The 13,045-nt window shown below is 42.5% G+C and overlaps 1 protein-coding gene across 9 annotated transcripts in view; it reads left to right on the top strand.

Annotated features, from left to right (window-relative positions):
- The window catches only part of CTNND2 (catenin delta 2), a 444,220-nt gene that overhangs the window by 302,200 nt on the left and 128,975 nt on the right, over positions 1-13,045 (top strand). For all 9 annotated transcript variants that reach the window (XM_083188240.1, XM_083188245.1, XM_083188239.1 and 6 more), the window contains 4 exons: positions 5,118-5,235; positions 7,971-8,156; positions 9,520-9,693; positions 11,998-12,148. In XM_083188240.1, the coding sequence (XP_083044366.1) occupies positions 5,118-5,235; positions 7,971-8,156; positions 9,520-9,693; positions 11,998-12,148 (629 nt within the window). The remainder of the gene's footprint in view (positions 1-5,117; positions 5,236-7,970; positions 8,157-9,519; positions 9,694-11,997; positions 12,149-13,045) is intronic.

The raw sequence follows: 13,045 nt of genomic DNA, 5'->3' as shown, positions 1-13,045 counted from the left end.
GAAAAGAGGGGAGATAGAGTTGGGATCAGGGGTCTGACTGTACTCAAAGAGTCTGGGTAGTCCCACCGACTTTATATACCCATAGCAATGGCGGGATTGTCTGGTTAGAGGCTAGAAAGTCCCCTTTCACCTCTGGCAGGCTACCCCTTTATCAATTGCCAGCTGCCACCTGGTAAGGGTGGGCTTTTAAGGGTATTGTGGGGGAGGGACCCTGCTCAATGTGGGGTCAGTAAGAGTGGAAAAAGATCTGTGTTAACCCTTCAGTGGGAGAGCGGCTGCTGCCCAGCCTAATATACCTGTGGCTCTGGGTGGAATACTGTATTGTTCTAGGAGAGGTCACCCTTCTCCTATAATACCTTCGTACGCCCCGAGCAAGTTTCCACCAATTTTAGCAGATGGACTTTTAAAGGTATGGCGGGTGAGCGGGCTCTATAGTACACTGAAAGGGATTTACTTCCCAGATCATGCAGTGGGATGCTGCTGTCAGGTTAGTATGCCAGGTTCCCCTGAATGGACACAGTCCAGCGCAGGGTGAGTTACTGGTTAAACAAAACCTGTTGAGTGATCCCTGAGACGAAAGGGTTAGAATGAGAAAGAGCGTAAGAGAAATTAGAAAGGCCTTCCAAAGTGCACTGCTGTCTTCCCCATGTGTCAGAAAGCACAGTGGTGGAAGGTGAGCGGCACCTGTCAGGCTGAGTAGGTAAGCGGGGAGAGTGGGATGTAATGTGGGAACAGCGGAGAGTAGGGGAATAGGGGTGCGGGGAAGAACCTGACGGGAGGGGAGGGTTGAGGGATGCGGGAGGTCTGATACCTGTGAGTGCACTCCGTCCACTATGTGGGACCGTCTATGTCCCGCTGTAGGCGCTCGGTTACTATCTGTCCCGGATGGTGTAGCGTGCTGCTGTGGACGATGCGGCTGGAGCGGGGAGGCGCACGGCATATGCGTCTCTCCCCGGAGCTGCTTTAGTCGATTACCGGAGCCGTCCTGTGTAAGGAGTACAGTCAGCTCCAAGTGCTGTTGCGGCTGATGCGGCTGGGGATGGGAGGCGCACGGTACATGCGTCACTCCCTCCGAACCAACGATCGTTTCACCATCTGGCTTCTTCAGGGTTCAGGTGTGTGATTAGAGGTATATCATAAATGATAGGGGGCATTTTGATGCCTGTGCATACCGGTACCTATCCTGGTCATATGATAAAGGTGTACGTGTAATTATTATTGTATATACGCATTTTGTGGGCTAAGTACTACAGGGTTATTCGCGTACATTGAATATCATTCTAGATGTCGACAATGCAACAGTTGACATATCTGTTGACAGACCTAGCACTCGACAACGTACTGAGAGTGTACATCTAACAACTGGCTTGGCTTGAGGACACTGGTAACACTGACTGCATCGAATAAGTGGTGGCAGCTCAGCTCAATCCATGCACATCGCAACTGTTACTCAAAATAATCCTGTGATAGTTTTTGTCAATTGATGCATACTGCAACTGCTGCTAGAAACAATTCTTTTGTGAATACTTCGCAACTGTTACTTGAAATAATCCTGCGGCAGCTTTTTGTCAATTGATGCGTATTGCAACTATTACTAGAAACAATTTTCTGTGAACATTTATTTGACTAGTGGCCCTTGCGGCACTAATATTTCTAAACATATCTTCCTTTTTGGCAACATAACACAAAGGCAATTGTCCTGCTCACGTACTGTCTCTGTATAGAATCCTCACTTGGCTACAATTACCTGTCACCACAGACTCAGGAGCTTACCCACAGGCTACAAACCCTACAAGGGAATGTGTGTTTGTGGATACATTGTTGTACATATCTGTTTCAGGAGACTGTAAAGTTGAGATATTCATAGAGCTGAACCAGTAAAAATATTTACTATCCTGCAAAATAATACCCACTGTGAGGTGACAGATAGCCTACGCTCCCCAATTTGAGGAGTGCATACCCACGGGGCAACAGTTGCCCGCAGGGCACTAACTATCAAGTGTGGTACTAACGTATATGTTTTATGTTTGTGTGTGTGAACGCCTAAAAAACGTTCTTGTCTAGTGTTTATTTTATTGAAGATTAATAAAAGCTAAATTTTAATAATTCTATTGGACTCTAGGATGGAATCATCCATCCCACTCTGCCATGTGTAACTAGTACTTAATATTCTATCCCACTTACTGACACCAGCCCCCGGTTGGAGCCTTCTCCAAAGAGTGGTGTAACTATATATTTTTTGTCACTCCTATGAACTTGTGTCCCCAGGTATAACCTACTGGTGATAGTTTTTACTTCATTTGAACCATAATGGATTACAATTTGTAATCCACCAAATAAAGAGTGCCCCAAAATAGAGAGAGTCTTTTCCTTTTTCGTTTGCAATACTCTGGAGGCATCTGTCAGAATCCTGGGCCAGCCACTGAGGAGGAAAGGTAGCATGAAGGTGGTAGAGCAGGACAGGCTTAGTTCAGCGGACACCCTTCAGTAAGACCAGTTTCTCTGCTCACCAGATTGCCATTACTTAACCGTGGATCTATCATGGAGTAAATAAGTCTTTATGTGCTTGATCCCAGCCATTTACATGTAAGCATACTTTTGAGTGTCATTTTTGCATGAGTGGGGTGACCATCTGAACCCACTAAATGGGAGACCTTTTGGAGAATCCATCAGACTCTATTTGGAAACTATCCGAGAGACATGAAAAAGGTTGACATACCTTGAGTCAATATGGTGACGCCCACCATGCTTCAGGCACAGTGCCTTACTACACTTGGTACACTGTTATAATCTAGCAATTTTGCTAAACTATTTAGGGTAGGCGATTTTCTGGTGTTCAGATCTCCCATGGAGAGCACATACACATGCAGAGATTTTTGCTAAGCAATTTTACTTAAGCAAAAAACAACAGGGTAGGGGTTTAGAATTAGAGATTGCGATCAGTATCTCTTATTCTGTACACACAGAGATACTTGCATTAACTTGGTAAGCAATTTGACTAGATTTTGACTGCATGCACTTCACTTAGTTTGTAGAAGATAATTAATCTCCCGGGCAGTGCATAAAGTGGTCCAAGGGAGGTGGTGGAACTCACCCCTCTACACCCATCATTGCAGGCTACACCCCTAGCACCTCCCACCTGGCAGAAGCAACACCCCTAACACCACCCTTACACGGTACCAAGGGTATTCAGTGGCTAGGTGGGGGGCAGGTATTCGGCAGGGCGGCTTCTCAGGCACTCGGTAAGCTGTGATGTTTGCAGCTTATGAGAAAAGCTGAATCAGGGCCTGTGTATACACCCAGGCATTATCAGAAGACTTTTTTTTTTATAATGCACCACCAACCAGAGCCATCAAGACACTTTAGCTCCCATGGCGAATAAATGAAAATGCTCCCTCCCAATACTTTTGGTGACAGTGAAGAAATTGTGCGTGGTCTAGCAGGAAAACAATCACTTTACACCGCACATTGCAACCTGCATGACCAAACATTGGTTACTGCAGGAATAGTTATTGTCCTCCCACACTTAAGTTGGTGGGCTGAAGGCCACACAGTGAAATAAAAACGTAAAGGCCCACACAGTGACATAGTATGCCTCACAAATCAAGCCCAAACAATGACAGACTACTGAAATCATTATATACTGTTTATCTGTAATGCCAATTACACATTATGCCGCACACCGTGATGCCAATTACACACTACACCCCACACAGTGATGCTAATAAGACAATACACCACACACCGTGATGCCCAGTACACATTGTGCCACACACCATGATGCCTATTTCACCACCAAATTTAATGAATCCATTGTATGTCATAAAATAGTATGTTTGGATATAAATATATTTATAAAATATAACACTACATTTTGTAGAGAACATAGAATTGTACATACAGTACAATACATACCGTAGGTTATTCATAAAAAATATTTATTTGTCTTTTGCACCTGCTTCAAATTGGTAGACATGATTACAATTGACAAGAACAGATCAGATTTGATAATATAATAAGATGCATTAATACAAATCTCTGAATGCGTCAGATAATTGACATGTTTTCTAAATGCCTCTGTATACAGTACATCATATAATCAAAACTGCTCAGAGCCAGGATGTTCCGTAGAATTGTATCAGTAATCATTCAATTACTGGAGACACTGCCAGCACATAAAAACATGTATTTCTACACATGTACACTTTTTACTTTGCTGCATTTTCTTGACTCTGATGTAGTTATGAGACTCCCTGCACTTGTGAAGAGATGCTGTACAAATGCTCACAGCTTCAATTCACAGGAGAGAGGGACTATGAGCATGGCCAGCAGCTCAAAGATTGCAGGACATTCGCTCACAGTGACAGCAAATGAGAGAGGCGTGGCTTGCGATTGCATCATTCCCTCAAAACCACTCCCTCTTTTTGGAGGGAACGGCTTTGTCGCATGTAGAAGTCCCTATTTGGGTAACTAGACTGTTAGGAAGTATGCCTTAAGCATTGAAAACTTCTATGGACATGGCCATCCAAACCTTCTGTTTCATGTCATTGGGAGTTATGAAGACCTGATTGCATGTCTGAGATGTGCACTGAAAGCTGCATTTACGATTTATTTTATGTGCAGCATGTCCAATCTCCTGATCCAATCCGATGCTCACAGGAATACGCATCATATCAGATCGGACGTCAAAATCATGCAGTTTGGCAACTTTTCACCTTATTTCTTGGCCTGATCTGTCAGAATCGGGTAAAATCTGCCAAAATTGCATAAGTGTATGGGCTGCGTTAGGCAATTTGCTCCAGTTCATAGACTTGGGTCGTCTAATACACTTTGCAAGTTTAGCCTTTGTCCTAAATAGCATCAACATTGCTTTATCAGTGTTTGTTCATACTTATCCAATGTTCCATGATAAAATAAATCCATAACTCACAAGCTACTCTAACCATGTCACACAGTGCTACCTGGTACTTGTACAGACATAAAAGCATCACTTGGAACATGATATTTCTGTGGGCTGAGTAAAACCTTGGAGACTAGATGTTATAGAAACCATGATTTTGATGACATGATGTTTTCATTTGCACAAAAGTTTATAGCATTTTATGTTCCCTTTGCAGGAATGTGAGTTCTGCTGGAGAGGAGGCACGCAGAAGGATGAGGGAGTGTGATGGACTGACCGATGCATTGCTCTATATCATCCAGTCTGCACTAGGAAACAATGATATAGATAGTAAGGTATGTGCTTTTTACAATGTTCAACAGCAAAAAGAAACTTTTCTGTTTTCTGCAGAAACAAAAATAATTCCAGCGCTTCTGTTACTGTGTTACAGTATGTATCAGGCATACTCATTTATAGCCTTGAAGAAAAGGGTATGCTATCATTAAGTTGACAGTGTCTAGGTCGACAGTCAAAAGGTTGCCCATTATTGGTCAACAGTCAAAAGGATGACACATGTAAAAGGTTGACTTGCATTGGGTCGCACAGGGGAGCGAGTGAAACAGAATAAGGCCCTTAAGGTGTCCATGCACTGCTCTGATTTTGCCTGTTCTAATCTGATGCATTGGCCCGAAGCATCAAATGAAAGCTGGCCAAATCGGAGGTGTTTGACATAATGTCCGATTTGTTGCGCGTTCCCGTTGGATCGAGCCTGGAGATCTTATGTGCAGCGCATAAGATAAATAGGGAACAGTTGCATCAATATATAACCGCTTATTCAGTCGGTCGCAGACTGTGTGTACACATACAGTGTTGTACTGAACTGAGAAAAATCGTAACACTCATGTACAATGTGTATAGGCCCTAAGGCTAAGTACACATGAGAACGATAGGATACGAGAAGATATTGTATACAATTGCCTTTGCTCTACCAGACATGTGATATCTTATATACACACTTTATGATGTGACATCACCCAATATGTCACCATCAAGCATGCATGCAGGACTGTCAGATGATGTCACATAAGTGTGCCGTGCAGATCTTACAACACATCATATGTACACATTATTCAATATTGTACTGAACTGAACTAAATAGTTTCAATCGTGTGCGATATATTGCATAATATGTATGGGCTCTAACACACCTGTAGTAATGGACTTGGTAGTTCTTGGTGCAGTTCTGAGAATAATGTCACATTGTTCCTTAACATCCATCTGTTGTCACCTGTATCAAATTGTACAACCTTAAGATTTTGCAGCGTAGTCATAATTTTTCTAGATTCTCATGTCAGCAAGTGAGCTGAAAAAGTGTAACTCTGAAATGACATTAAAGTATAGATTAAAGTATAGATGTGTCCTCTGTCATCATTCCTGCAGTCGAGTTCTACAGCCCTTGTAGTCACGCCTAATTGTGAGGGCATTTACTAACAACGGGGATCATATGATGCATTTGTTTTCACTGAATATGCATGTTATTCACATCACTATGCAAATAAGATCCACAAGCAGACCTTGCTGATTAAGGTCAGTGGAAAACTCGATAACATAGTATTTTAGAAACAGCCACACTCACACATAGAATGTAGGCATGTCACATATACCAGATTTTCTTGTGTCTCTTATACGCGTAATGATACGAGTATGACATATTTTCAGCAAAAAGCCAGATGTTAGCAGATGCATGGTAACTGCGGACTCACTCATGCCATGCATCTCGCACTGCATGGCATATTAAGGCTAGATATACAAGGGACACAGCTCTATAAAAAAAATGACAGTAGAGTGAAAATCAGGATAAAACATTCCCAAATATAATTACTCCACTGTACCCTAGACCAGCGTTTATCAACCGCTGTGCCATAGTTGTCTGTGAATGGTTATCAAATTTGCCACCTGGTTACCCAGCCAGGTGCGCAGCTGCCACCATTAATAACCAATAATTTCAGGCCCGATTGGCTCAAATGCGGGCCACACTGTAGCAGCGCGTTTGACCTATGGACATCATAGTCACGCACGCTGTGACGCAATCCACATTGTCCTGCCTGCCTGTCAGCCTGCCTGTCTGCTCCATACAACTCCATGCTACTCCATTCTCACCGTGCTGCTCCTGTCACACCTGTGTTAGGAGGTAGGATTCAGTGTGTTTTATTCTTTTTCTCAGTGGGAAGGAGTCTTTAGGTATAGTGGTGGCAATATTACTGCGGGGGCCAGTGTGTTTGTTTCTATTACTCTGGGGGCCACAGTGTTTATCTGACTGTGATGGCCAATTTGATTCTTTACTGTGGGGGCCAATGTGTTTTTTATTACTGTGGAGACCAATGTCAGTTTTCCTATGGGGACTTGCAATTTTAATTAGTGGAGAGGTCATCTTGTGTGCTAATATAATGTGGGTTATCTATCTAGTATAAAAACTTTGCTCATATTTGCTAGTACCACAAAGAGGTTTGAGCAAGGTTTATTCTACTTATAGGGACTGATTCAGAGGTGTACACTCTGCCGACTATTACTGACAGAATGCACACGCTCCACGATCTCATGGCACATATGTGAAGCTGCCTTTGCGAGGATTTTATTGTAAATTGATTGACAGTAAGGGACCATTTATGGGAGTTAACAGGGAGTGCACAGAGAAAAATGGCATCTGCGTTGCTACTGCCACGTGCATTCTGTGTAGCCATAGACCTACTCGAGCAGTTGATGATCCCCATTATTGGGTTAAGTCTGAGAACGTGTACGCAATTACGAATGATAGCTCCAGTGGGTTACTCTTTTCCTTCCTGGGCGGCAGCATCACTTACTAACATTGTAGCAAAAAACGCTCAAAAAGCTTAAAAGCATTAGTGTAAAACTCTGAATCAGATCCATCATTTTTTATGTTTGATTCAATGTAATTTTGGAAGAATCAATAGAATGTTGATTCATATTATATTCTTTATATGACAGCCAGTTCACTTAAACATTATCTCATATTTGCAAAACCATTAAATAAAATATTCTTTATTCATTTATAATTTCTTTCCTTTTAAAGACCGTTGAAAACTGTGTGTGCATATTGAGGAACCTTTCCTACCGACTAGCTGCAGAAACTTCTCAGGGACAGCAGATGGGAACTGATGAACTTGATGGATTGCTTTGTAGTGAAACCAACAGCAAAGATACGGAAAGTTCGGGATGCTGGGGCAAAAAGAAAAAGAAAAAGAAATCTCTAGATCAGGTCAATAAATATATATATAATATTTTAGGTTCTTGTATTATACATTCTGTGGTTTTTATTGTTGGATCACAGTTTTGATAACAGTTTTGACACTGTGGACCACAACATACTATTAAGAGACTTTGTTGTCCAAATATTGCTATACATGTTCTAAAGTTGTTTCACACCTATTTACTTTATCAAGAAGTGCCCATCTTTACACCTCTCAACCAAGACCTTAGGGAGGAAATAACGCCACAAAAAGAACATCATCAGTTCATCAGATATCACACTTATTCAAAAGGAAGCCAAATTATTCATATAGGTATTACTTTTTCCCCAATGAAGTCTCATAACCTCCATATCTTTGGTAGTAAATTATTACTAACGTAGATTTATCTGCACAAAAGAGACATTTCAATCGTTGAGCATGGATTATTCATTCAGTATAATTACCCCGTCCTGCAGTAACTTGGACAAAATACTATTTGACAGCCCCTCTCAGAATATGAGGTAGAAGCTCTTATGACATTTAAGGACTTGAGATCATTATCCTTGATACTCCAAATGATGACCCCATGTCACACAAAAGACCAATATGCAAAAAATATGTAAAAACTCAGCCTCCTTCCCAGTTTGATGCGATTGCAAATGCAGACAAGGTGGTGTACATCTTCACCTGCATTTGAATTGCTTAAGGATTGCATATGAACTGTGAGCATCTCTGCTTTTGTCATGAAATCATACCTCCCTACTGTTCCATTTTTGTGAGAACGTCCCTGTTTTTGGGGACGTTCCCGCGTCCCTTCTCGGGCCAGAAGTGTCCAGTGGCAGGGGGCAGTTGGGAGTCCCCCCCGCTGTCCCCTGCGAATAGACGCTGTGCGCATGCGCACAGTATCTATTCTCACAGCCTGACAGGCCGGGGACATAGCCAACAGGTCCCAGAGCCACTAGCCATGCCCCCACAGCAGCAAAAACAGTGAGTGGCCATATCCTGAGGCCACGCCCCCTACATTTTGGGTGTGAGCCACCGGCACACGAGGCTTCCCCCCTCCCTCAGGTTGAATATTGGGAGGTATGTGAAATGCATAAACCTATAAAAACTCTACATGAACCCCATTGTTAAGCACATCTGTGCTTTTTGGCATGAAATATATAACCTCATACAAACTCTAGACGTGGTCCTCTGTGTTTACTTACTGTGTAGTATTTACAAATCTGACAAGTATTGTCAACATGCTTATGGCATACTGTATTAGAAATTGAACATTTTTGGTCATTTCAAATATTGAGAGGTGTAATGTTATAATAGTAATAGGTAGGGCATTTTTATTTTACAATCCAATAAAACCAGAATATGAATCATTTTTTCTTCTTTGAACAGTGGGATGGAGTTGGACCCTTTCCTGAGTGTGCAGACCCACCAAAAGGAATCCAGATGCTATGGCATCCTTCAATAGTTAAACCCTACCTCACACTTCTTTCTGAGTGCTCAAACCCAGACACCCTTGAAGGTGCAGCTGGAGCATTGCAAAACTTAGCTGCAGGAAGTTGGAAGGTAAGGCATTCAATATGTTGTTCTAGCCCTTCAGGCCAGCTGCATGCGTGCAGCCATCTTGGTTTACCTCATATGACTACTTAATCTAAACCCTGTGCTGCAGCTGTGCTCACATGCTACTGGAAGCCTATTGACTTCCATTGCAGCCTTTTTAAACCTGAGTACAAAAGTTTGGCAGAACATCTTCGTTGTAGGATATTTCCTGGTCCCAGGCTTCGGTATTTTCCATGATGTTTCTGTTACCTATCCGTTATTATCTCCAGTGACTGGGTTTCTGCTACATTCACCTGTTGGTTCTAAAGAGTTACCTGCAGCAAAACCCACAAACACACCTGTATCCTATGTTTCTCATTTCTGTCTCCTGTATTTATAGACCTTGGAGGTTTGCTTGTTCTCTGATTTTCTTTTTGTCTTAATATATAGCATTCCCCTTTCCCTATAAGCTAAATATGCTTGCTGAAAGTCAGTTTCTCTAGGTAGTCTGGGGTGCTCACTAATAGCAAAGATTGAATTTTGCAAACAGAAGAGAACATTCCAAAGATTTAGAACGTATATTGAGAAATGTAATCCGTTCCGAAGTGCAAATGGTCTGTAAGTGCAGTTAAGTCCAAAATCAGAATGCAGCTATAATGCAGCTATAAAACTTCGTATTCTGGTTGCCTTGCAAAAGCAAATGCCTTCTTTAATGGACAAAACCATGCTGCACTGCTGGTTGGGCTGATGTAACATGTGCAGAGAGAGTTAGATTTGTATGTGGTGTGTTCAAACTGAAATCTATATTGCAGTGTAAAAATAAAGCAGCCAGTATTTACTCTGCACAGAAACAAAATAACTCCCCCAATCTAACTCTCTCTGCACAAGTTACATCTGCCCCCCCCCCCCCCCCTGCAGTGCACATGGTTTTGTCCATTAAAGAAGGAGTTTGCTTTTGCAAGCCAACTAGAATCAGGCCCATGAACACACCAACAATTATCAGTAATAACATTTCTAATAGCTAATGTAACAAAATCAGGGATGGTCTGATCCTAATAATTTACATTTACATTTATGTCGTTAATAGCTCATCATGCCTGTTTCAGTGGGCATCTTGTTGGCCAAACTTCTTAACAAAAAAGTACATATAAGTGGCATTACAAATCCATACCTGTAACTTTTGAAAAGGGACAGAATAGGGATAAATTGATAGATTGAGTGTGTATGCATGAGCTCCAGACAGGTACGGTATAGAAGGTTGACCTCCACAAAGTCAACCCTGGAAGAAGGTCCACATGGAAAAGGTTGATACATACTGTGTTTCACATTTTTTTGTATCACTGTTAACACCTGAGCACTTGGTCCCCAAATTGTATCCCTTTCAGGACAGGTATTGTACTTTTATTTTCCCATTTGGAGTCCATGGGCTTGGTAAAGTATGAAAAAGTCCCAAATATTTAAAAAAAAAAAACAGTAAAAAACTCATGTTTTATGTGTCCTCCATTGCCATGTCAACCAATTGCTTGTGCTGACCATTTCACCATGCCAACCATATGTATACCCACCATATGCCAGTGACTGTCAATCTAGACAATGTTTATTGTTATGAGCCCCCTAAATAATAGTGTCTCTAACTTTCAAGCTTTAACTGTTCCTTTGCTATTAAATGTGTAAACTGATGTTTAATGGGTATGGTATAGCAGCCCAACAGTCGGGATTCCAACAGTCAGAATCCCGACTGCCGGTACTCCAACAGGAGGTCAAGCGCATCAAAACCCCTTGCAGGATCACCATGTGGATCCCCTAAGTCAGGATCCCGACTGTTGGGCATAAACAGACGGGATTCCAATGTCAATAATTCTAATGTAGGGTACACACCAGGACGACCTGCTCACGATGCACATCGTGAGCGGGTCGTCAGTGTCTCGTCCGACCCGCTCACGATGACGCGGGAGGGCACGACCCGCTCACGATGTGCACCGTGAGCGGGTCCGATCCGATGGCGACCCGCACCCGGTTGTATGGTCGTCATTGAGATCCTACCTGCAGCAGGTAGGATCTCAATAACGACCGACCGACCCGCGGGACCGCGCATCGGATCGGAATCGCTCCACACCAGCTCAGAAAAGGGCCCAATCAGCACACAATCTGCATCCAATTGATCGGAATCGGATCTAGATTGTGCTGATCGGGCCCTAGTCGTCCTGGTGTGTACCCAGCATAACTGTTGAGGGGTCATCCGGCACCCTTGTTTAACATTTCATCTGTGTTAAAAATAAACCCCTATAAATACTATAGTGAACTAAATGTTTCTTGTTACCTATCTTACAGTGGTCCATTTATATTCGTGCTGCTGTCCGTAAAGAAAAAGGTCTGCCAATTTTAGTGGAGCTACTCCGAATAGACAATGATAGAGTGGTATGTGCAGTTGCTACTGCTTTACGGAATATGGCCTTGGATGTCAGAAATAAAGAACTAATAGGTAAGTTTTTAGTACTGAGTACTGATTACTACATTTACATTAAATTGGGCTTTGCTACATTTTTTGCATGAGTGGTATTCAGGCCTTATGTAATAGCCACTAAGATGCAGGCACAACCGCGATCACTCAGAGGATGGCAGCCCATATTATGTGGCAATAATTTTGTTTTGCCTTTTAAATTAATGACCTTTTAAAAATACGTGGTACAGTAAATCTTTTGGAATTGTGCATGTGCCTGCATATAAGGCATATGGTGTCCTTTCTGTCATAATGACAATTTTGCATATTCATTTCTAGTTTAGATCCTTTATTAGATGTCATTGAGTCATTTATACCACTTTTCCACTGCCTCTAAAAACCTGTTTTATTGCCTTGATAGTGCTGGACATGGCTCAGTGGAAAATGTTCCCCAACAAAACAGGAAGGACCAGGTTAAATGTCAGTGTAAAAGGTTAACCCATGTCATCCAACCCTGGTCCCATTTACTGCAAAGGGATTAGGTAAAAAAATAGAATGGTGTCTGTAACAGCTGTCACAAAGGAGTGAAAGATTACAGCCTCCTCTTATGGTGTATCCAGAAGGGGGCTGCAGCCTATAGGTAAAAACTGCCACTGGTCCATACCATTCCATTTGTTTCCCCATTCCCACTTCATACGTGGAGGCTGTAATCTCTCCCTGCCTGACTCCCCCGTGACAGCTGTGTCAGATTCTCTCCAGGACTGGAGACGATCTTCAGCACTGCGCTCCTGGCTCCCTCTGCTCTGTGCTGCTTGACAGCTGAGCCATCCACACCCTGTAGCAGTACAGAGCAGCAAAGAGTTTTAATAGTGTGTTACTAGGAAACCTGTGGCTCAGTCACTGTCTGGGTGCACAGGCTATGCAGGAAGCAGGGAGAGT

This window comes from Crinia signifera, chromosome 5, assembly GCF_055691185.1.
Source record: "Crinia signifera chromosome 5, ASM5569118v1, whole genome shotgun sequence".
In the NCBI taxonomy this organism is placed as follows: domain Eukaryota; kingdom Metazoa; phylum Chordata; class Amphibia; order Anura; family Myobatrachidae; genus Crinia; species Crinia signifera.
The sequence above is the reverse complement of the archived record's forward strand: the minus strand, read 5'-3'. Positions and strand labels throughout refer to the sequence as shown.